The sequence below is a fragment of the Thermobia domestica genome, chromosome 11 (assembly GCF_964235325.1).
Source record: "Thermobia domestica chromosome 11, izTheDome1.hap1.1, whole genome shotgun sequence".
NCBI lineage: Eukaryota > Metazoa > Arthropoda > Insecta > Zygentoma > Lepismatidae > Thermobia > Thermobia domestica.
Window position 1 is genome coordinate 35,903,824 of NC_137464.1, and position 26,995 is coordinate 35,930,818.

Genomic DNA, 26,995 nt, shown 5'->3' on the forward strand with positions numbered 1-26,995 from the left:
CACCTTCACAATGAGCTTGTAGTAGCTGAATTCTCTATGGTTTCATGTGTAAACGACGACGCAACACACGCCAGACGGGTATTGAGGGCATGTTGAGTTGTCCTGCTTCACGACGAACGGATTTCTGCGGACTGCGTGTAAAACATTGACGGACGCGCTCCACGTCTGCGTCGGGCACTCGACGACGTCCCGATGATTTTCCCTTACACAAACAAACCTGTTGTTCGGAATTGTTCATGCCATCGTCTAATGCTCTGTGCAGTAGGAGGATCCACACCATACTTAGTACGAAAGTCACGCTGAACAGTTATCACTGACTTGCACTCCGCAAAACGTAGTACACAAAACGCTTTCTGTTGTCCAGATGCCAATTTAATCAGAACCGTGTGGGCGTTCACTCAAGCACACTGCTGCTACCTAGCAGAAACCATGTACAACTAGAGATGTTCCTCTTTCCAACAGTACGTTGTTCACTCACATCTCTGAAGACAGAATAGATATTGTTTAAAACCGGATGATTCTTTTTGATACACGCTGTATACTGGGTTATACTTCGTATAATGGAAAATATAAAGTTTCGTAGTGCCCAATAAAATGTTACAGCACCAAACACACGATGCAATTTCTATTATTTAATGGTGTTGAACATTTCACAGCAAAATTTTGTCACACAAACAGTAGGTATCAGCGATTATGTGATTATATTTTAATGGCGAATTATACAAAAAGGGTTTATGTTGTTATCTTTGTCTTATCTTTTCTAATAATCAATATTTTAATCTTTTCCATAATTGCTCTTTTCCTTTCTTTAAAGTTTTGCAGCTGGAAACCACGATTCAGTGCTAGATATCAAAGTTTATCTCTGATGAATCAACCGCATAATTCGCAATACTGTTTGTTAATATGAAAGTCACTTTCGTAATTAATTTATATCATACTTATAGAAAATAGCTCAGAACAAAAATAACAGATTAAATAAATTTATTCATGGTTCAATGATTTTCGACAAGATAAAGAACTATACAAGTTGTTAAACAAAAGAATATACACGTACGTATTTCTTCCTACTCTCCCATTGCATCTTTATAATTGATAAAATTGTGTAGGTGAGTCTTAGCTACAGCATTTGATGCAAAATAACATAATCTAACAAACTTAGTTATAATTTTCATTTTCTGATTAATTTAATTTATTTTACAGATAATAAACAAAAAAATCTGTAAAGTAGAGTTGTTAAACTTAACGGCAATGAGGCTGCTCCAAAAGGGATTTTATTAAAAATTAGCTAATCTTTTACCATTTTTCATCTACTCATTCCTACAATCAAAAGTAAACACAAATGTGACTTGCCATAATTATAGGTAGCGTTGTTTCTCACGGGAAAGGTGTATCTGAATAATTTTCAGTTTTATCATCTGAATAAATTTTGAAGTTGCTAAATTAGCAAAGAAGATTCCAAAAAGAATATTCCTGAATTTTTTATGTAATGTATTTCTGTGCTTGTTTTACAGATACACATTGAAGATAACCAATTTCATGAGCCACCCAACAATTTGCCAGCTTGTGAGGAAAGTATCATCGGTCTTTGCTCGTCGCCTGATATATGTGATTGATCCCCCATTCCTGATTGTTTGAGGACAGTTTAAGTTCAATTTCATCAAATGGCTAGTTTTCCTAGAGTTGTAGGATATATTGACTGTAGCTATATTCCAAAAAGAAATCCTCGCAGGAAGAACAGTGAAAGATTTAGAATCAGGAAATGCATCTTTAGTGTTAATGTGCAATTGGTGAGTGGCCCAAATAAAATGGACAACAGAAAATATCACTTAAGAAATATTGGAAATGGCTAGCTGTTCTTGCACAGAGACCAACACGTTTAGAACAGAGGAGTGTCCATGTGTATGTGTCACACAAAGGCTTCAATACATTGAGGTTGCGCGTGCGTATTATGTGAAAACCAGGAACGTTCTCTGGCACCGGATCCACCTCGTGACAATTATTCTTCTAATGACTGATCAGGTTGTATTGCTAATTTGACTGTAGTCCTTATTCCATCTTTATCCCTGTGCATTCATACTATGATAACTATTTTCAAAGTAAGCATAGCGCAAATATCTGTGATATTGCAGCGCCAAATATTCTAACAAACAATGTGAAGTTTTAATATCGGTTATTGATTACTATATTCTTAAGAAATTTACCACTCTAAATAAACTTTTTCAGTACATTTGTAACTATTTGTTGTTCGAAATTTTATGTTTTATAACTTCATGCAGAGCAAACATTGTCGTACAAATCATTGCTGCTCACAATGTCCATGCTTGGCTACTCGGCGTCCATATCGTTTTTTTAAATGACTGTCGTTTTCATAGGACGGTAATATATATGTTCAATACCTTTTCAATATTGTTTTCGCTGCAATCAATTGTAAAATCTATTCTTTAAAAAAAAAATGCAAAGTAGACTTCATTGTAACTAAACGTCACAAACTTTAACATCTTGTTCTACTGTATGCGGCAAAATAAACAGTACTGAAATCACATCGTTGAAATTTATTTATTTATTGTACAACATAATGAAATAAGAAAGGTTGGCAAATGGATGTCAACTAAATGTTACTCAATACATATTGTAAATTTACAAGGAATCGTTCCTGTATATCATGTGTTCAAAATGTTGAACATTATGTCGCACATATTCTTCATAAAGGTCCTGTAGATCGATGAACATTTAGTGAACACGGTTTGCTAGAATGACAAAGAAAATGGACGAGTCTTTTCTCTTAACTCCGGTATAGTGGTAGGAAGTTATCTGTTAGAAAAAATTGCTTCCTTCAGCATGCCCGTATGTAGGCATCTCGAGTCATGAGGTGAGGGGAGTGGGAAGGATATGGAAAATCCGTTCCACAGGAAATCAAGCGATGTCCAAATTCTTGTGAGCAGAAGGATAAGTGACTCACTTGCAGTGTGGACCTTCCTTTAAACCTAAGAAACTAAATAAAGTAGGAGTGTCTCGGTACAGTAACTCCTCTCCTAAGTAGTTCATACAAAAAAAAAAAAAAAAAAAAGAAAGAAAAAAACCTGAACATCTCGGAGAGGGGGTTATTATTGCATGTTTCTGCATTTAATGTTCAAAACTTTCCTTTTTTTTCAAAGCAAACTCACAGCGTTTAATATTGTGTACAGCAGCTCCTTAATGTGTTTTTAATTCAGTCCTCTGTTTTTGTGTTTGAATCGTTAATTTATGAAACAAAAACTCCAGAGACAAAGCGTTTTCAGGAGAGAAAAATAATTCTACAAATAATTTTAAAAAGAATCAACTTTTTTTACCAGGATAATGATCTGAAACTCATAACTAGACTTCGGATTTTAAGGCAAATGCCTATTTTGTTCCCTTTATAGGAAGTAAAAAATACTTCGGATCTTTACGAATCATGAGGAATTAAGCCTATTAAAACACTTTATAAGTGCCCTAAAAATGCCTAAAATGGAGTTTAGCGCCTATTTTGGCCGTTTTGGCCTAAAAATGCCTAAAACTGCAAAAAATACAAAATTCCTGTATTTTTTAAATAAACTTTTTTTTTAGTGTTGAGTGAAATTTAATTGACAAATCTGAAGGCAGAGTGAGTGTGTTTGTCGAGGCTAATTTTAGTCTAACTCGTATGAAGAAGTGAAACGCAGAGGGTGGTTGTATGTAAAAAATTGTTTCTAAAAGTTGAGCTATTTCTGCTCAAGGTCAAGCCCATTTGTGAAAGACAAAGACAAACCATCCCTTTGCATCCTGCAGACACTGTACTGAAAGATCTCTATCTCTTTCTGTCTGTCTCTCTTTCCCCAGGGGCAAAACCAAAGCTATTGCTAAGTGCATATCGCAGTAACCAATATTCCCCTCCCTGCCGTTCTGCATTCTTGGAACTATTCCACCTTTTCTCTTCTGTAGCGGCTCACTTCAGCTCTTCTGTGATCCGTTCAGCTCTCTGGAATTTGGACAATAGTTTACACACACACATTCACAAATCAACACACAGCTCTATTGAAGCAAGAATCTCTTCGGGTCTTCGCTTTCAATATTTGGGAAAAACCAAAGTCCACGAACAGAAACGATTCATGAAGTGACGCGGTTCAGTTGACTGGAGTATCCATCCATGTATCATTTTCGGGTCAGTGCAGTGATTTATCTTAAACACGTAGTTCAAGAACGATACATCGTCTCTACAACGCATGAACAATTGGACTCAACGGCTTACAGCCCAGTCACAGATCTTGAGGATTCTTAAAAAGAAGTTTTGTATCATACGCAACAATGCCAAAGGAGAAGTCTTCAAAAAGTACCTTGATTCGCCAGTGGTTGCAAGAATTTCCAGATCTAACATACGATGGAAGAATAATCTTTTGTCCATTGTGCAGCAAGCAGGTAAGAAAAGCTATTTTTATTTACAGAATTTATAAATTTAATTAAATCAATTGTACACCCCCCCTCCTTGTTTCTGTATAGCTAGCTAAAGTAAAACCTTTATCAATGGGAGGTTAACTATTTTAAGAGACAACGTTACTGAGCTGCTGAACTCGTGAAAATCTAATTTACATGGAATTTAGATCAGTTAAGAAAAAACATAAAAATAATCCTGTAACACAGGAAAATCTTTAAAATGTAAAGACTTCTAGCAGCCTGCTTAAATGAAATATATGAACGATGGTTTTGAAAGTGCTAATGGAAGAAAGTGTCTAGACTTACACATTCAACAGTTTTAGGGATTCTCGGGGATCTTGAGAAAAGCGGACATGGCATTCTCGGTTCTTTCCGAAGGACTCCCCCCCCCGAAAAAAAGCGGTAAAGGTTAAAAACAATGTAAGTTAAAGTTGACATATTGTGTCAGTAACTCCAAAAGGGGTCCTCTTTTCGGAGAAAAATGTTTAATGCCAGCAATTACTCGACAGTTTCAGGAGCTTAAGAAAACATATTTTTGCTATCTCGTTTTTCAAAAGAAAGAAAAAAAAAAATACGAAAGAAGTTAAGAAAGGCGGGATTCAATTTTTTTTAAATGCCAACAGTTCCAAAAGTTTGAAAGAAGAAATGTGCAATGCCAATATTGATTATCTTTAAAAAGTTAAGGGAACTGGATATATCCTTTCATCCCGAAAATATCTAAAAACGAGGATTTCAGTTTGAAAGAAAAACTAGAAATGTCAATATCTTGAAAAGCATAAAAGATAGGAAAAATGTTTAAAGGCCATTTTTTTTTGTTATTTTTCTCGAAAAAGAAAGAAAAGATCTGTTAATAGTTAAATAACGGCGTTTGAGGTTCATAGATTGTCTCAGAACTTGTTTTACGAAGCAGAAACTTGTTTGTCTCTTTGTTTTTTTATTTATCAATTTTGCTCGAGGTGCTACTGTCTATTGTCTTAAGATGCTATTGATTTCCATCCATAGTTACAGACAAATAAATTCCACACAGGGGCAAGAAAAGAACAGTCTGACACTCGTCTAACAAGAATTACAATTGCGGATAATTTTATTTTAGGACAGATCTTAAGAAAGGAAGAATTTGTCTCTGATGTTCTCTCCCCAAAGCCCAAAAAAAAAAAAAAAAAGGAATTCTAATCGATTGCTCTCTCTCTCTCTCTCTCTCCTGATGAAGAATATCCATACACCTTTTGTCGCAGGGCCGCAAGAGACAACTAATTTCAAAAAAAAAAAAATTAAAAAACGCCAATTTTATTTATTGTATCATGCTGATGTTCACGCTCAACTAAGGCATTGCTAATACTTTATTTTCGTTCTAACTTTGGTTTCTGTCAGTTGATAGTTGCAAAAATTTTGAATTTTTGAAATTTTAAAACGGCCCCTATTTTAAATTTTTGACAGGTCACTGATTTTCACACTGAAACATTTTAATCATATTTTGGGGAAAATTTGGTTCAAATCAGTTAAAAATTTTGTAAATTACAGTTTTAAAGAAAATTTTAAAGGGACGATATTTTGAAATTTTTCATGCAATTATTTTGGCATCCAAATCTCAAACAAAATATTGCCAAATTATGTTTTAATTTTTGCCAAGTTGGAGTGTGTCAGCATTCGAAATTAAATAAAATATAGTGCTTAAAATTAAATTAGTTACAGTGCTTAAAATTAAATATTATTTCTCAGATATTGATATACAATTTTATTGCTTCTGTCTGTAAATTGGGGATTATTCTGAAGTAAAATGCTCATCGATTAGTCTTTTATTTGATCTGTTCTGATTCGAAATGGGACTGGGGTATATTGGTCTTTAACGAGGTAGACCAACAAGTTTGCCTTTTTGTCAACTTTAAATCAATAATGTAACGTTCACCGATTAAAAAAAAAAAAAAGCACATTACGACCAGAAAGGCAAGCAAACAGTGATGGTAGTTGTCGCAATTAGTGCTCTCAATCGGGTCAGTTCGGGTCGACTTTTGGTTGGACACCCTCGAGTAACGGGTCGGGTCAGGTCAGCCTAACTCGGGTCACGGGTCGGGTAGCGTTAGACCAACTCAGTTCACCGGTCGAGTCGGGTCACCCGAGATAGTTTGACCCGACCCGACTGGTGAACTGAGTTGGTCTAACGATACCAGACTCGTGACCCGAGTTAGGCTGACCTGACCCGACCCGTTACTGAGGGTGTCCAACAATAAGCTGACCCGAACTGACCCGTTTGAAAATACTAGTCGCAATGTACACGAAGAAAATTAGAGAATTTGAAACCGAAATTAAAGTTAAAACGCCACCATCTTCACTAGTTTTGTAAGAAGCATTTGAAAATATATTTCTAAGCGTTTTTTTTTTTTTTTTTTAAGGTTTCTCAGGAAAAGAAGTGCCACTTAAAGCAACACATTGATGGTGCTGGACATCTTGCCAAATCTAAAGCGAAGAAACAACAGAAACAGACACAGTTAACTCAGCCTTCTGGATCTGGATCTGAATCTGGAACTGCGAACACATTTAATGCGGATCTTGCTAGAGCCCTTGTCGCTGCCAACATCCCATGGAACACACTTCAAAATGAAACATTCCGACAGTTTTTACAGAAGTGGTGCCAGCAATCGATACCGTGTGAGTCAACACTCAGGAAAACGTGTTTGGATTCTGAATACAACAATACACTTGATACAATCAGAAAGGATATTGGCGATTCCAGCATTTGGGTAGGCGTCGATGAGACTACTGATGCATGCAATAGATACATAGTGAATGTTGTTGTAGGAAAACTTGATGAAGATGGACCTTCAACTCCTCACTTGTTAAGTAGCAAGGAAATTAAGAAAGTGAGTGCCCAGACAATTGCTTACACCGTGAACAAAAGTTTGCAACTTCTGTATCCTAGTGGTGTGGATGATTCTAAAATTCTTCTTCTTTGCACAGATGCAGCTTCTTACATGATTGCTGCGTTTAAGAACCTAAAACCTTTCTACCCCAACCTCATCCATGTTACCTGTGTAGCACATGCTTTTCATAGAATTTCTGAAACAATCAGGAACGAATTTCCTCAAGTCAATGCCCTCATTTCTAACATGAAAAAAACTTTTTGCAAAGCCCCATCGAGAATCGCTGTCTTTAAAGAAAAACTGCCTGGCATTTCTCTTCCTCCACAACCTGTCCTAACGCGCTGGGGAACATGGCTTGAAGCAGCTTTGTATTACGCAGAGAACTTGGACGCTATTGCTGGTGTTGTTGGCGAACTTCCTGGTGTGGAAAACATTGCAAGTGTTTCAGTTTTGAAGGAACTTTTCAAAGATCCCATTCTCAAAAGAGATCTTGTATATATCAAGTCAAATTTTTCATTCTTACCTACGACGATCACTAAGTTGGAAGCTACGGGAAAGCCACTTAGTGAACAGGTGTCAGTAGTTAACGAAGCCGAAAAGAAAATCCAAAGTGCTACGGGGAAAGTTGGGGAAAAAGTGCAGTGTAAGTGGGAAAGTGTAGTGAAGAAGAATGAGGGATTTCTTGTGTTGGCTCGTATAGGGAAAGTTTTGATGGGAGAGGATGAAACCATCCCCGACGAAGTGGAAATGAAAAATGTATCGAAATTTAAGTATGCTCCTGTAACATCTGTCTCAGTGGAAAGATCGTTTTCGGCAGCAAAGATGATCCTTACAGACAAAAGAGAGAGATTGACAGTCGAAAACTTTGAGAAACTGTTGGTAATTTACTGTTTCCAAAATTACGAATGAGCAAGTTGTGTACTGAATGAATCACCTGATTCACTGAAAACAAAAGATGTTAATAAAAAGGGGTATGTAATAATTTATACTATTATTTTTAGAGCCTATTTTTAATTTTTAGCGCCTATTTTCCTATTTTTAGTACCTATTTTAGGCGCCTAAAATTAAACTTTTTGGTGCCTAAAATTCCGAAGTCTACTCATAACTAACTTTCTGACAAAAATGTAGTTACGTTCTTTCATAAATAAAAGATAGGTTTCTATATGAACGTGCCTGAATATTCTCCCGAAGACGGTTCCTTCCATTTAATTGAAAAATCACCTAAATGTGGTCTCTGGAGTTAACGTTGTTCCATAAATAAACGATTCAAATGCTGAATTAATAAAACATTTAAAGTAGAGGGCTATTGTACACAACATTAAACGCTATAAAATCTGCCCGAATACGTAGTAAGTTTTGAACAGTAAATGCGTAACATGCAGTAATATGCGCCCCTCTGCTAAATATTGAAAGTTTTGAGGACTGAATCCATGGACCACTTACTGGAAGAATTACTGTACCGACAGGCGCGTAATATGGTAAGGCCATCTCACTTCAAACAGAGAAAATCATGGACACTCGGATTCAGTGTGAAAAAAAGAAATAGAGTATCCTGAGTCTGTATGCGAAGCGAGCAAAGGTGGTTATTTTCCGATCCGGGATATATATAAAAACTAAGAAATGAGAAATAATCGCACTTTTACATCCGTCGCAGGTAGCATTTATCTGAATTCGTTACTATTTTAAGAATTTCGTAGGCAAATATCATACTCTCGCTATGAGGTAATATCCTCCTTCCTTTATTGAAATTTCCTACCTTGTATTAGATTGTCATAGAAAAGGAACTCACGGAGACAACTTCAGCCTTTTTAACTTTACAAACACTACGAAGCCCAATCCCAACATAATGACGTAATAATTGAGAGTGAAGACAGGAATTAGGTCCCTAGTAACCATGAGGATTACTCTTAGAAAACTGAACGTTACCTTCACATATTTGAAGAACGAACCCAGGATTTACCCGCTGGCAATCAATGCTTATTTTCACACACAATGCAGTAATCTGAATTGAGTACCATACATGATTCTGCAATATCTGTACACTATTACAGTAAGTTATGCATTCCATAGCATTTTCATGAGCAGAACTATATTAGTACAAAGCGGCGCAAATTTTTCGTTCATTTCAGTTACTACACTCACTACTGACTAAATACTGTCATAGCAATTCATTCACTGTAATTACATTTTGTTTCTATCAAAACGACTAGAATGAAGCCAAATTGGCAAATGTATTTCCATGAACTTGGTTCATAAAAGTAATTCATATACGTCAATAAACGAATACATAATTTACTTTTCATAATAGTTATATTCATTAAGTTATTCATTTAGGTTTGAGTACATTTATATATACAATGCTCCAGAAACACAAGAAATACAGAAATGTTGTCGCTCTTAGAACAGAATAGAATGTCTTATACTTGTTACATATTCTCCACTTTAAAGGGGGATGCGTAAAGATCGGCCTTTTTCGCCTATTAAAGTCATTATTAATGAGCGTTCATGAAAGCAAGCAAATGTCATAAATGTGAAGTTAAAGCTTTAAATATTGCATCTGTGTATGATGTAGAAAGTCACAGAAAGAACCCCACAAATAAAGCATTTTTCTCTCTTTTGTCAATTTAGATGTTTACTAATGCTTTACACCAATTTTTGTATGAAGCGTTCAATAAACCATATACATCTAAACATATAAAAGCAAAATACAGATTCGTTGACACATTTACTCAATGATCAACCCCCAGCTAAAAGCACTTAAGCTACAAGCATGAAATGTGAACAGTGTGTTCATTTTATAATGTAGAGGCGTACTGAAAACGGATTTTACAAAAATCGAACTCTAAGGAGGTAAATAAGGAGAGGTGGACAGAATTTACACACTGATCAACAAGCAGAGAAAACCACTGATGCTAGAACCATGAAATTTGGGCATTAGGTTCCTTTCATAATGTACAGACGTATTAAGAACAGATTTTACAAAGCCTCAAAGGGTACCTGGGGGATTTACGCACTGATCAACGAGCAGCGAAAACCACCGTAGCTAGAATCATTACGTTTGGTCAGTAGGTCCATTTTGTGATGCAGATGCGTACTATGAACAGATTTTACAAAATTCGAGCCCTACATAGGTTTACCCTCTAATACTTGAACTTTGAATTTATACTACATATTTGCTTCCATGAACACTTTCGGTTTTCATGACAGTCAATAGGCTTAAAAAATCTTTACCCACTTCCTTTCTATCAGATTTGATCTTTTGTTACATAAGATTGACCTACACTTCATAGGATCTATCAATTTAAAGAAAAAAATTAACTGAAAATGGCTTAATAATAAGTACACAAATAGTTAGTCCTTGTAATACTAACAATCCAGAATAAATTCTTGATTAACCTTTCTTGAATTCTACATGTCAAGGTCACCAGTTAATGAAAAATTTACACTAGCAATATCATTTCGAAAAGCATAACAAATTGAATCAGATCATTCAATAAACAATGCATTCATATATCAGCAAAAAATAAGGAATATGCAATGCATAGCTATCATCATTGGTATATGTGCTATTGGTATATACGTGAAGGACAAGCTCTTTTTTCTGTGATTTTGTGAGTACCACAAACATCCTATAATATTTTATATCAGCAAGAAAATAAAGGATTTACAATGCATAGCTATCGTTACTTCTATCAGAACATACATGACAAGGATAAACAGTCAGTGCTTCATTACTTTCATGAGCACCACTGAAATTTGATGAAGCTTCATCAAATGTTAATGCTTGAACTTCAACTTCTATTTCATACAATCTGTTGACGCATTTGCGCGTAATATTTGCACGTTCACTTCCATTCAAAGAATCTATGAAGTAATATGCACAAGGAATTTTCCACGGATCGTTCAAAGCCACAACCATATAGACCGCAGCGTTTTTTGCTTCTGGCATACTCTCATCACCCACTCCAGTACGGCAATCTACGTAACCCGACAATTCTTCTCCAGTAAATTCCAGATATTGTTCTATTGCCATATCATCTACAACTAATGACACTTGAATGCATTTGTTCTGTTGTTTCGCTATTTGCACCTTTTCTTTCATTGCATTGAAGGCTTCTTCACATAGTCCAGGATTTCCACTCACTGAAGAGTACCATTTATTTAAAGTCCGTGGATGCGGTAACACACAGTTAAATGTTTTACGAACATACGCATATGCAGCTGGGGAATAGAAGTCAAGTGTTAACGCAAAACTTCGGAGAGCTGGATCAAATTTTTTGTTACCCGACGGACTCAAGAGCGACTTCACCACTGCATTACCTTCAACACTGAGGGGGTACTGATTTTAACATTTCTAAAGTACATTCTGTTATCATAAACTTCTCTCTAAGATTTTGCACAATATCCTGAATATTTGCACATTTTTCTCTAAGACGTTTTTTCTTCAAGTACAATGCTTTCATCTTCTTTCTGGATTCCATACATTTGGTTTCTGTTTCAAACAACTTCCTTTTCAACAGTTTTTTTCGTGGTGTTAACTCCGTTCCACTACAAGAAGGGTCAAATGACTGCGTATCAACATTAGAAACACCATGGGAAGACTGCTTTAAGGTAGGTAAAGTTGTGTTACACGACTCCAACACCATATTACGATTGTCGACTTATCTGGGAATTAACTTGCTTGATTGAATAACCTCACGCTGAATGCTCTGATCTTCAAAATCGAACGTTTGGAGATTTCCACTTTTTTCTTGCCTGAAACAATTTAACAAAAATCAATGAGTATTGATATTTTTTTTTAAAAAATAAATCAATACATAAAAATTATAACTACGTCTATATAGGTGCCATGAGATTTTGAGAAATTTCCAAATTAAATTTATGTTTCGTAAAATAAATGGTTTTATTGTTGGAAGTTCACTTCTGATACTTTGTGCGTTCAATTACGGATATTTTACAAGCACTTTTTTTTTCGAAAATGCAGCTTTATTTACTCATGTATTTTTCCAAAATCTAGTAAAAATCACTTTCAATGAGATCAGCTTAGTTGTGTCAATAATATACTAACCAAAATATCAAAAATCCAGGTGGGTTTTAAGTAATCCAACCCGGAAAAACCTGGCGTTTTTTTCTGAGGATGTGAATGAGGATGAAAGAATTGGTGAAATGAGAATGTGCGAGGAAACTGGAGAACCCGAGGAAACCTGAGAGCACATTTTTGTCCACTAAAAGCTCAAGTTTGAATTGGACATGGTTTGAACTATGGACCCAACCTTTAAGAGTACTCTACCACTGAGCTACGATGCCCTACTGTTTCGCTTTATAGCCAGTAGTGGCGTTAAGATCGATTAGCGTTGCCCGTGTTCTTCAAGAAAAAATATTCCAACACAGTTTAAAAAACTGCTACATCATTATGATTTACACTGTCAACTCTGTCAAAGTGTGAAGGACCTCAAATGTCTTATAAGCGTGCAGTGGGTGAGTGTAGTCGGAGTAAGACGTGTTTAAGAGCGTGTTTAACCCCCACTATTGTTTATGCGTATAAATAATGGTGCGCACCCCTCAGTTGGGAGTTCTCTAATTTGTAGTACGAAACCATAGGCAATGCTGTATGTAGGAAGTGCGTCAACTTCACAACAACCCTGTGAAACTTGCCAATAAGTAACATTTTGGTCCTGTACCTTTTAGAAAATACTACACTTACTAATGGTACACATATGATGGGATAGTTATCTACGCCTCTGCCATATATTGTATTACTTGTCATATTTTTCAGCGCTCTGGTCTTGAGGTATTTAACTCAGTTTAATCCCTCAAATGGTGCAGATGAAAGAAAAGTGGAAGCCAAGAAAATCTGTGGAAGGCAAACTTGGAAAAAGTGCCTAAAATTACCGTAATTTTGAACAATACCAAATGCAACAACCCCGTTACGTTATCCGATCTACGCTTTACAATACTAAATCAGAAATCATTATTTTTGAAGGTAAATAGTAACGCCTGTGATTTTTAACTAACAAATACCACCAATACAAACATATATATATAATACTGTACATGAAATATAAAGGGTTTATTCAAACAGACGGTTCTACCAAATAGAAAATTGATAGGTGAAACATTTTTCGTGAGGGAATGGAAGTGTGAATATAAGTAATTACTGGCAGTGCACAGCATATTGAAATGAATTTTTAGTTATAGTGAAAGTATTGTATGTGTAAGTGTCCTCTTCCACTGTCATACGGTCATCGTTTATGCGTATACCCTCTGTCGCTGACGCGCCTGCTTTCTACGGAAGCATCCTCTTGCTGCCTCTTGGGCCCCCTTGCTGCGCTTCTACTCAGACTCAGTTGCATAGTGGTAAGGTTCTAGAATACAAGTCCTCCTCCCATTTAGCTGTAATAAAGACAGAAAACAAGGTGCCCGGCGGGGCTCTAACCCGCCTCCACTCGCTGGCGCTCGCTCAGCAATATTCTGTGAATTAAAATTTAAACTTTGGTACAGAAAGGAACCCACCTAGGTACTAATCTTTATGGGGGAACCTGTGTTCTAGAACATTCTCTAAAACTGCAGTGCATAAAACACGAACTTTGGTAAATGTTTAGTATTGGGGGTCCATAATGGCAAAATACAACAGACCTCTATAATTTACAGGAGACATGAGTTGATAGTGGTGTTCAAGTAGTCAAGACAGTATCGTATAGAATTTTATGTAGGCAGTATGGGACCTGTTCCAACTATAAAGGTAAGTGGTAGTGATTGCCCATTTCATGTCGAGAACAGAACCTAACGAATCCCTGCGGGCCTTCTCACATGTTACTACTACTACAACTACATATGCTATGGATCCTAATTTAAGGTATGAAACCATACGACGACTGGAATGGAACCGAATCGGAATAAAATATCGCAATAAAGTAGGTGAAAAAGCTGCTCCCCTCAAGTCTAAACAATAGCCCTAACTTGAGCTAGGTGGCCACTAAAAGGCACGAATACTATGCAAGGGAGGGTTCTAGAACACAGGTCCCCATATAGGTTAGTAGCAAGGTTGATTCCTTTCTGTACCAGTCTAAATTTTAATTCACAGAGAATTGCCGAGGGAGCGCCAGCGAGTGAAGGCGGGTTAGAGCCCCGCAGGGCACGTTGATTTCTGTCTTTATTACAGCTAAATGGGAGGGGGAGCTGTATTCTAGAACCTTGCCCAGTTTTTATGCCATACGTCCACACTGTACTTATACAGAGCCCACCTGAAGTTAATCTACAATTAGTAATAGAGCTTCTAATTCAGTGCATGCTCCGCTAAAAGAAATACAAAGCTCTAATCTATCCTCAAAATGTAAGAAATGTGTAAAAATTTGCTAGAACCGTCTGCTAAAGTGAACGTGAACCCATTTACAAATAACTTTTTTTTTGTACAGAATATCGATAAATAACGTGCTACTTGTATGAGAGATATTGCTGCTTTTAACACTGAGTGAGGATTATTTTATCCAGTAATTGACATCATTAGCAATTTTTAACATAGGCAAAGTAGGCCTACTCCCTCCACAACCATACAGTTTCCTTGCCAAGGTGTCACAGAACACTTGTAGGTTCTATAATTTTGGCAAAATTACCAACAACTCATAAACATACAATTTAATAAGTAAGCAAACTTAAGGGGTATGTTTAGTACAAGGGGTCCAGAAGCACGTAAAAAACGCAAAATTTACGGGAGAAATGAGTGGTGCAAGTAGTTAGACGTAACATAACGTAACCAAATCCAACCTAACCTATCGTAAACTAACGTAAGCTAACCTGAACTAACCTAAACTAACGTAATATTAGTAAAAATTAGCGAAATTCTATCATTTTTTGGAAAATTATGCGGGACTCCTACACTAATATAACATAAACTAAACTAACATAACGTAACCTAAACTAGCCTAATCTAACTTAAACTAACCAACCCTACCGCCAAATAACCGAATGTGAACAGAAATTACCAAAATTGTAACATTTTTTAGAGAAAAGAGCTGGACCCCTTCTGCTAAACATAGGCCAAACTTAATAACAGTTTGACAATTCTCTAGGTAGTAGTCTTTACGAGCTTTTGACAGTGTAAATACAATGCATATGCCTATTTACCCAATATTATAAGTAGCTACACAATCACGTTTTATTATTTATTTAAACCCTTAAGGAAAGAAAATAACTTACCTTTGAAATATTATGAAATTCCAAAGAAAGTTTATTCATTCGTCATAAATTTCTTTTCATACACAGATAATCAACACATAACACAAACGTACATTATCATTATCTCTTTTTCCCTGCACAATATGGCGGATCGATTCGATTTTTGCGAGTTCGATACCATCAAAGATCTCGCATTAGGGCACCTCTAGGTCTATATATTATCTCAATGGTATAAAGCAATAGTATTGTATTTATCTCGAACTTATTATAATTGATTTTATATTATTTGGATTGTTGTATTATTTGATTTTGACTACTAATTTATCTCCATCACCGTTAAAGTTGTTATTTATTACTTGAATAAATTTGTTGGTGAAGCTGAAAAATAGAACTATAAATCAACATGTAAGTTGTTGTCATTTATACTTTTCATTTCTTGTTTGACGTCAATAACATATAATGAAAAAAGGAAGGATTCTCAAACGCTTTGTCTTCATCCTCTTTTTACACAACAGTCACTATATTTTAACTTCCAATTCTCTCGTCTTTCTCCTTAATCTCTGGCAACATCCACTAGCTTATCAGTTCCTTCAAAATCTCCATGATTGAAACTTTTTTTTTTTTTTACTTCGTCTTATTTTACTGGACATACCTCTCTTTCTCCTACTGTTTTTGCACTCTTTCCTTTTTCATCTCCATCTTATTTTTTATATTAGTTTCTTTACATCCTCACTGATATCTACTTCTCGTCTCATCCTACATCTTTAGGGGTAGAAACTTCCTTCCTTGGACATAGAAGTTAACAATGAGTTTCCTTCAGCAGAAAAATGCATATTGCTGGATTGACCTTCTAAAAACATTTCGATGAAGATATATGTTTGCTATGCATTTGCATGCTTCTTTTAGATACTACAGTACATTTTTTTCTATCATGAATCATGACATCACTTGATAGTGGAAAAGCTCTTTCTTACCATTACAACTTAGCAGACTTATCCAAAGTTCTAACTCCAACCTTGGTGTGACCTTTTGACATGCACAACAAAACTATCCTCCAATTGATATCAGTAGCATAGTTTGCCTTTAACTGGATAAATCTGAATTGTTAGAATATTGTCGTACACATGGCGTAAGCTAAAAGTAGAGATGCAAGGGCTCGAAAAAAAAACGGCTTTTTTGAAAAAAAAAACTCGGTTTTTTCTGCTTCGCTTTTTTGCTTGGGAAATTTTGGGCTTTTTTCAAATTTCTGCTTTAAATTGATAAAGCAGACTTTGTTTCGCTTCTCTATAACACAAAAAGTCATTTAATTAGTGGTTAATGCTGATAATAATATAAAACCTCGAAAATAAACTATGAATTTCGAAGAGATATTTCAAACGATTTTTCTTCAACATATTTACATTATGAATTCCAAAGGATTAACCAATGTATATAATAAGACGTTTTTAACCTCTTATATACAAAAGTAAGCAGAGTTGGCAAGAACCATGGTTTGTTTTGAAAATGCCAACAACCCGTTTTGGGGGGGATGTTTAAACCAGGCTTTTTTTGGTTTAAACCAGTTTTTTTTTTTATATTTAGATTCTTTGCTTTATGTATTTGTATTACATATTCACAGAAATAAGTTTGTTTCGCCTTGGTGTTATTATGCAACAGCGGGGTTATGCCGGAAGAACTCCCATAAGCTTAAAGAAGTCCGGTCAGTAAATTTCTTAAATTAAGAAACTCCCGCCCTAACCATCAGGAAAATCCCGTCATTACTTGAAGTGTAAGACAATAACGGAAAAATCCTATTATTGCTTTGCATGTACAATTTAAAGGTCAACGTATCATAATCAGTACGCTAAAACTGAGGTATTAAATTACAAATTTAGATATAATTGAAAGTCCAATCCAAGCTGATGTTGGAAGCTGATGTTTAGGATTAACATCCTTACGAAATACTGAGGTTATCAAGGAGAAGACTTTCGCTTAAACTGACATCTGAACGGCTACTTGGTTTACGCATGAAAGAAGGGTTATGGTTCGACCGAGAATTGAACATGGGACACCTTGATTAAAAGGTGAAAGGAAAATAAAAGTATTGCAGGTGGTTTGATATCTGGAAACGTCACCATGAAGTTCACACAATTCGCGTTTTTCGTTCTTTTTATTTTATTGGTTTAAACCAGTTATTAAAAAAAAAGTTGGGGTAAACCAGCCAACCCTAAAAGTAAACACTTCTTTTTAAAAAATGCACAAATAACTAGCAAAATTGTATGTAGTATTTTTACTTCAAAATATTCCATACCCTCTTTTTGAAACAAAATAAAATTAAAATAAAACATAAGAGAAATACTTAGATTTATATGATACACTTAAAGGTTGCACATCTAGAGCTTTTGGTTCTGTATATTCTTGAAATTCTACAGTTAAGTTTTACATAACCACCATCATGGTTTAAACAATCCTCAAGTTTTCTGAATTTTTAACAAGAGGGATTCAACATATCATTACGGAACTTCCCCCTCCCCCCCCGCAAAAAAGGACTACGGAATATATTTAAGTTAAGCTAAATACAACTGCTCAACAAACATGATTAGTGATTAGCTTTTGCGCTTCTATCGGGAAATCCGGGATTCAATCCAGCATTCGACCATTCTGACAAAGCTTTTCTTCATTCCATCTGTGAAGTAGAAATAGTGCGTGTACTGTAAGTTGGCCGACTTCCTTTCTTATTGTTTTAAATCGTTATTATTTCTGATTACCAGCAGTGACAGTTTTGCGAAGGTTAGAGGAGCGGTCTTTCGAACTGAAGCCTGTACCCCAAAGTTACGGAATGTCTGCAACAAACGAAATATCTATTAGTTATGCCTTTACTCATAAACTTTAAGCTACTGTCAAATAAAAATTACAAATGTTTAGGAAAACTAAACATTAGTAAGAAAAACCCTTCTCAAAATACTTTTCTAAATCAGCCACTGATTCTCAGTATAAAATGATCTTTAAGGTTGTATCCGGAAGATTATTGCTAAACATGTAAACGAAACGAAATATTAGTTATGCCTGTACTCATAAACTTCAAGCACCTCCCAAATAAAATTAGGAGTTTTTTTTAGAAAACGAAACAATCAGAAAAATCCCTCCTAAATTACTTTTCTAAATCCGCTTCTGATTATTTGTATAAATTGGTATTCAAGGTTGTGTCCGGAAAATTATTGCTAAATCACTTCACAACTACAGTATAAGAGAAATGTGGAAGTACGGTTTGACGGATATATTGAAAAACGTACGCTTTGACGGATAAATATAAAAACGGGCAAGTTTAACTTTGGCGCTAGAAGCTAGAGTACTAAGCTCTTAGAAATGAAACACGGATGACAAACTAATATGATCTAGAGAAGAAAAAAGATGTCGATAACTCAAAAGTTAAAATAAAGTTAAATAGCCTTTAAAATTGCCCGCAAATACTACATTCTTCATGTTAGCTTTAATTCGCAAAACATGTACTCCATCCATCTTGATGGTGAATTTCAGAGCGAAATATCGCATTTAGGTCATGGAATTCTTATCTAACTATAGAATATACTATAAGAAAGCTATTTAGATAGAAAAATCATGAAAATGAAAAAAGCCAAAATTTCCAAAATTCTCGTTTTTTTCCCAAAAAAGCCGGCTTTTTATATGAAAAAAAAACATCGATTCAAAAAAAAAACGGCTTTTTTGCATCTCTAGCTAAAAGTGATGTTGCTTCTAAAATCTTTATAATCAAAATTATGGTTATTCTGAAACTATACATGATCCTAATTTTTGTGTTAAATCTTTTCTCTATATTAATACTTTTTCTGACCAGAGTATGTACTTCTTTATTAGAAATAAATCATTTCGTAACAGTTTCCATAATGTTATTTTCCTCAGACGTTAATATGTATATTCATATTAATGTAGGTAATAGTGACATCATAATATTAAATTCTTGATATCCATTGTTACTTATTATATAATTTTAAATTTATTTTATGTAACAATACGATACTATTATAATTTACCGTTCCATTTTTTGTATTATCACTGTTTATATCAATTAAATTCCCTAATATTCGTGAATTTTTATTCTTTAATTATTTCTAACAACCTATCCCATATTTCATGAATTGAGGGGGTCAGTGCAATAATGGTCTAACCCACATATTTTAAAAATGGAGAAAAATCAAGTTAAACACATGTGGTTTTTTGTGCAATATATGTATGTATATACAATGTATGACACATTCAACCACTTGTGCTTGCTTTTGGTATATTGTACAAAAAACCTCATGTGTTTAACTTTAATTTGATTTTTCTCCATTTTTAAAAAATGTGGGTTAGACCACTGTTGCACTAACCCCTTCAATTTGAATTCCATTTGTTCAATTCATTAATCTTTCTCTTTTTTCTCTCTTAATCCTTTTCGCTTTTTTCAATTTTCTTATTAATGTTCTGTTATGTTTTTCTAAACCTTGTACCCCTTCCCAATCTACTGTATATCATGTCCTGTTTCTTTTACATGTTTATATATCGCGTTATTTTCTCTTTTAAGTCTCACGTCATTCTTATGTTCTTTTATTCTTTCTTTAAGCTTTTTTCCTGTTTCTCCAATATATATCATATCACATTTCTTACATTTCACTTTATGCACTACTCCATTATCTTCTTTTATGTCCTTCTTCTTATTCTCCATTCTCTTAATCACTTCTAGGATTCTACTTCCTCCTTTCCTGAATGTGTTCACACCTCCTTCTTTTAATAAGTTCTATAGTATCTCTGTCTTTTCTCCAATGCTCTCTATCCCATGTTGTTTTCTCTTCTCTTTTTCCTTTGTCTCTTTTCTCGGTCCTTTCTTTTTGTCCTCTTTGCTTCTACTTTTCTTAACCATTTTTCTCTAGAAGACTGTGAAACTTTTCTAGGTCTTCTTTCTTTTCTCTTCTTCACTATCTGTATCTTCTCTTCTCTTCTCCATATTTCTTATGAAGTTCTTTTTCGTGCTATTATCTACGTCACTTCTTTTATGACAGTAAATCCCTGGCGCACATTCTTTGTTATACCATCTTGTATGCAATTTTCCTTCTTTTCTTTCTATTGTCATGTCCAAGTAATTTGTTCTTTTTTCTACTTCTGTTTCCAGGCTTATCCTTTTCTTTTCATCTTCAATGCTTTTTACAAACTTTCCAAGCTGTCTTCTTGTTCCTTTCCATATTCCTAAACAGTTAGCTACGTATCTACAATACCATATTAGGTTTCCCCCCTTCTTTCATCACTTTCTGTTCCCACCTATTTATTACTATTTCAGATAGAACTGGACTTAATTTCGAACCTATACTTAAGCCTTCTTTAATTTTTACGAGTTTATTAGCTAATAGACTGCTAATAGATTAGTGCAAATGCTATTATCTCAACATGAAGGAAGTTACATGTAGGTTACTTCTGAATCTGAAAAAGAGGATAAATAAATGGAGAGACTTTTTTCTGTATACTGACACACACATATATTTGTAGAATTTTTAATCTTTAGTGCAGATCTCCTTCGTAAGTCAGATCTTCAAATTATCTTAAGAGCATCAAGAATTAATGTTTACTAAATCCAAATACACTGCTATACCATGTTTATTTCGCATAGATTATAATAATCACTGCGTTATTTAAATTTGAGAAATTTCGGTAGATATCCTTACCAAAATTACAAAGAAGACCAGAAAGTAAACTAAAAATCAACTACGCTACACATTAGTTGGGTTTTAAAAAAGACTCAATGTGAACCTCATGCTCGGGCAATTCCCAAAGACTACCTTATAACAAGCATCTTGGAACATCTTACAACTCTACTTGGATCCACTTCATCTGATGCTTGAATACTATAGAACAGCAATTAGAGTTGTACAGAAAATTCATTGACAACAATTTATTGTAGAAAATTTGCCTTACTCTAAATATAAGAACAAGATATATATATGTTATGCAATATTCTACTACTTTTTCTAATTTACACAATGAGCTTCTTGTTTTTCGATCCTATAAGTCTTTACGAATATGTTCATTGTTTGTGCCACAGATCTGGAACAAGACTTCTTTCTTAAATATCATCAGCGACTTCTAAAGGAAGGCAATGCAACGACTCTTCGACTGATCTATTATCCTCCCTTGGAAGAGGATCTAGAAGGTATAACACGCTGTGGGGAACATACTGATTATGGGACATTTACATTGTTAACGCAGGACAGTGAGGGAGGTTTGGAGGTAATTCTAGTTTATTATCCATGTCTTTTGAGTATTCATAACAACTCAGTGTTAATTCGAATAAGGAAGTCATACCATTCCGACTTCTACTTTAATTTTGACAATAAAGGGAAACTAATATAATGTCATTTGTATTTACATATTTAATTTGAAACTGAAACAAGACAGGTTTAGGTAGATATTTGGATCAGGTTATTTGGAATAAGTTAAACAGTTATCTGTAAATACGAACCTTTACTTTCTTCTATACTTGTATATAAATGTACAATACGTACTTATAAGTATCACCTCAGAAATATATATTTCAGCTCATTTGTTTTTGTTTGCAAAGTGTTAGGTGCTGGTAAAGACTACAGTATGCTTTTTTGCGGTAATCACCTAGCAATACGTGTAATGATGTGAATTATATATATCGTAATTTCTATTGCTAGAGAAGAGCACGCTGTTGGATATCTCCACAAGCTTTGCCAGGCACTATTTTTTATATTTTCGTATCTCTTCATAGAACTCTTCAATTTCTTCTGTATGTTTTACATCTTTTGACTATATGGGTATGGCATTAGTCTTTGTTGGTCTTTTCTAGATCCTTTGATATTCGTTTACCAATAAATTAATATTTTAACCTTGTAGTGTTATAATATTTACCAATATAATCAGAAAGCTATATAATTCTTAAGAATCTGCAATTGAAATAAATTTTAATTTATTCAGTCATACTGTGTACACGATTCATACCGATAATAGTGAAACTTTGCATACTGTTTTAAATTCTAAACTCTATAGTTATAATATAACATTTACAATAGAATATTAAAATGCAGAAAAGAGTTTGCTCTGAAATAATATGAACATGACGACAAATAGTTGTACGAAAATTGAAATAAATTTGCTAGGACTTGTTGTTCCGAATAATTTAAGGATAATTTGCAACCAAAACCAATATATCAATATCTTTTTTTCTGCAAAGACGTAACAGCATTTCTATAAATGAGACAGAATTAAATGACTTTACTTACGTTTTAGGTCATGTCTCCTAATGAACAATGGAAACGTGTTGGTCATTTGCCTGGTGGAATTCTAGTGAATTCTGCAGATCTTCTTGAAATATGGACTGCTGGAAAATACGCTGCTCTGGTAAGAAAATATTTTAATATTTCTTTTACTTTAGTATCATGAGAGTAGGTGTCTCCTAGTAAAGTTATTTATGGTGTCATCATAAGTCTTTGTATAACGTATTCACCATATAGAATTCTTAGTAACGTCTTTTATATTAGTGTTATTCGTAAATATCGGCTGAAGAACCAGGTAGTTCTTTTTCCATATTATATATATATATATATATATATATATATATATATATATATATATATATATATATATATATATATATATATATATATATATATATATATATATATATATATATAGCAATGGCTAAAAGTTGAGAATTTCCTTGCGGAAAGCAAAATAATATTTCGAGGAATGTCTTCTGATCTTTAACCCTGCTGAATTCGTTGAGCCAAGCGCTTACCAGTGGCGTATCTAGAAGGTAAAGACTGAGGAAGTAAGCTAGAACTCACACTATGACAGGTATATCATGAGTTTACTATAAACTTCCAAAAATATATAAGTAATAGGTTAAATTTTTTGCCATTCAAAAAACTGGGGGACCTAGACCCCCCGTCCCCGCCCTAGATCCACCTCTGGCGCTTACAAAACTCAAGGGTGATTTTAGTGAATTTAGTCACTATTAACTTTGATTCGTGACTTAGTCGTACACTTTTGAACAAGTCATTGTAAGGTGGTGGAGATTTTTTTTCGGTACCTTCCTCTTCATGAGGTACCATTTTCAATTACACTTCCGTCTGGAGAATTACTTGATCACGGGTCACGCTATCGACAGTCATTTAGTACCATGCAGAGAGCTGAAAGTATATTATGATAGCTGTGAATGTCAATTTGCAGAAACAAAGTGTAAGCAAAATATGTAAACACAAAATCACTGATTTTTGCGGATTGCCCTATGTATTATGTGTTATAAAAATTTAAATAAATAAATAAAACAAAAAATGGAGGAAAGGTATGATGTATATTAAAAGGTAGGCATACCACACACACACCACACACACACACACACACACCTATACGCGTATTTGCGTACTTGTTAGCTCCGAGTTGGGAGCCCGACTTGTTGGAACCAAATGTGCATAAAAAACTAGAAGAGATACAAAAACGAGAGTGAGATCAATATGCATTAATTTTATTCATATTTGCGGTGGGAAAACACTTATGTCGCTATTTCTGGCAGTTTCTTGGGAAACACGTGTGGTGCCGTACTATATTTATTGGATCCTGGTGCCAACATCACCTGCAAGATATAAATGGTACCGGTACCAATAATATATCTGGATGATCTAATGTCACACACATACACACTATTAACATTCTTCTACAGAATTACAGGCGCTATTAGGACCTCTACAGTGTTGCAATATTTCAGTTATCTACAGTGTAAAATAATAGCACAAAGTATATAAGTACACGCAGTTTTGGGGAAATAAGCCTACAAGAATTTAAAAGTATCTGGAAAGAAACTACATAGTTGTTTATATTTAAATTACCAGATATTCGTCAAATTAACTTCCTACACTACTCCTTAAACCTGGCAACCACGTTAAACCGGGAGACACTCTGTATGTTTGATCTCCACTTTGCTTTCGGAGTACAAAGTGGGTATTCTACAGGGAAAGAAACAACTCGTTCGTAAACGGGAGAGAGGCAGTTTGATGTTTGCTATGACCACAACTGCTCGCTGCATTTGTTAACAAACGCTCCGAAGAATATATCCACCTTTTCGATTAATTCTCCCGCCATTCACAGTTCCTTTACCTTCTGCGTGACGATGACGTAGAAACATTCTCACGACAGTGAGAGAATTTTTATATCACATTCGTCGATAGAAAGCAAAAGTATAAGATCTGAATTGTTTCGAAAGAAAAATCTGAATACAGAAACATAAATAGGATATGCCGAGAATTTTAACGCGTAGCTATTTTTTGCATTTTCTTGCTAAGTACTTCATATGGGTTCATTATGGGACATTTGGAATTGCTTTTCGAATAGATGAACCGGACTTTTGATCGGGCTTTTTTACTGATCATATGAATTTAAATGTATTCCACATTCGAGAACAACTTAATTACATTGAAACATGAGCACTCACTACAAAAATTGAACATTAGAAAATGACTGTGACAACTTTTCACAGTTTATATATAAATTCTAGAATTAGAAAATATTCTTGTAATAATCCTGGTCACTGTGTAAGATAATTCTTGTGGCCATCATTCTTATATTACTGAATGCGTCTCTAACAAGGAAACTTACAAAAGTGTAACTCACCGATTTGAATGAAACTTTGCAGATTTGTACAACATCGAAAAATAATCGACACGTATTTTTTTAAAATTTCGGCAATGATACGGATTTAAAGTCCCTCGGTAATCCTTTGAATATTAGGGAAGGTTTTGAAGCATAGACAGAAAACAATCATTTAATATAGAAGAAAACGTACTCCCAGGGAGGTTTTAGGACAGCTGATTCAGAATTTGACGTCAAAAGTAGAAAATTCAAAATGGCGATCCAATATGTTGATTATAATTACAAAAGTCTTCTGGTTTGAAATGGTTTGCAGTTAGTCAAGAACAATCATAGTTGGCATGAGTTATTGCCAGAAGGTTGCAAACTGATTTGAAACCCCTTTCCGTACTTATTTTAGCGGCATGTTTGATTAAAGTGAGTTTCTGCACCTTTCACTATTCGGGGTGCTTATTTAAAGTGAGTCCCCTCGCTTCTCACTATTAGAGATGCATATTCAAAGTGACCCCCTCGGCTCTTACTACTCGGAGTGCTTACTGAAAGTGAGTGCCCTTGCCTCTCACTAGTCGAGGTGCGTATTTAAGTGATTTATATTATATTTGAGTCCTAAGTTAAACCTCAAAAGAGTATCTCAAAATAGAAACCATTCCTGCAGGAACAACTGGATTTAGCATCTTGATCTATTTTCTTCAGTCCCTGGAAAAATTTCTTGGGACATTTTTCTGACATTGTCCTTCTCCATAACATAAATTTACATCTCCGTAATAATATAATTAAGATCCAGTCATTGATTTATAAATAGGTTTTCTTCTCCCATATTTGTAAATATTAGGTATCTGGGATACGAAAGCGGTTATTTGTAATAAAAACCTCCTACGTTTGACAATCCCGTAACATTTTATTTCAAAGATTGTGCATCATTTTGTAATTTGTGCGTAGTTATTGCTGTAATAAGGTGTGCGTTATGTAAACTATGTTTATGCATCACACATCTTTTTACGGAATATCATTACTGTAAAAAGTTTTTTCAATAAATTCATAATTATAACAACTGAGGATATATGAAACTCGGACATATTGACGAGCGAGGAGACTCACTATAAACAAGCGCCCGAATAGTGAGAAGTATAGAGATGCACTTTAAACAAGCATCTCGTTAAAATAAGTAGAAAAGATGTTTCAAATTATTCTGCAACCTCCTCACAGTAACCCCTGCCAACTATAATTGTTCTTGGCTAGATATCCGAAACAGTAACAAATTATAATTTAAAATAAAGTAAAGTTTTAAGCTTTGGTCAGTGTCTCTTTTGTTAAAATAATGCACTACTTTGGTCAAAAAATGCTGGCTGGGGCAACTACAATTCTGATTTAAGAACCAATGCAGATTCAACATCATCCACACAATTATAAGGTAAAATGTTTTCAAATTTACATGTGAAAAGGTCCATCTTTTTAATAAAATGTCAGCTATTTTCTGAAAGAATGTCCACTTTTTGACGATTTCGTTGTAATAATCGTACAAAATCGTAGAAGAAAGAATGAAATGAGAACAAATATTGACCAGTTGGTAAGTGTATTTATATCCTATAGTCCAATCAAAACATCAAATGCAGACTTCCCACTACCGCATCAGTAAAAAAAAATCATAATAAATCACAGTATGAGGGCAGATAATAAATAATTAACATGAATTTCGGTAACTTTCGGGATGAACCTAAATACAGATATGTTTCAGAGAATCGGATACGAAATTTTTCAACCTCTCTAATTTTAAACCAGGGAACGTACTAGTATCGGGATAGCAGCTTAAACAATGCACACAAAAGCACATGCACTAACACCAGGGCCGGATTAAGGGAGGGACTTAGGGAGGCTATACCCCGGGTCTCCAGGTGAATAGGGTC

The 26,995-nt window shown here is 34.7% G+C and overlaps 1 protein-coding gene across 1 annotated transcript in view; it reads left to right on the forward strand.

Moving 5' to 3' along the window:
• LOC145664041 (uncharacterized) overlaps positions 1–26,995 on the forward strand; it is a 96,045-nt gene that overhangs the window by 32,218 nt on the left and 36,832 nt on the right. Inside the window, exons 5-6 of the mRNA XM_081730364.1 lie at positions 21,529–21,713; positions 22,737–22,847. Coding sequence (XP_081586490.1) covers positions 21,529–21,713; positions 22,737–22,847 — 296 coding nt within the window. The remainder of the gene's footprint in view (positions 1–21,528; positions 21,714–22,736; positions 22,848–26,995) is intronic.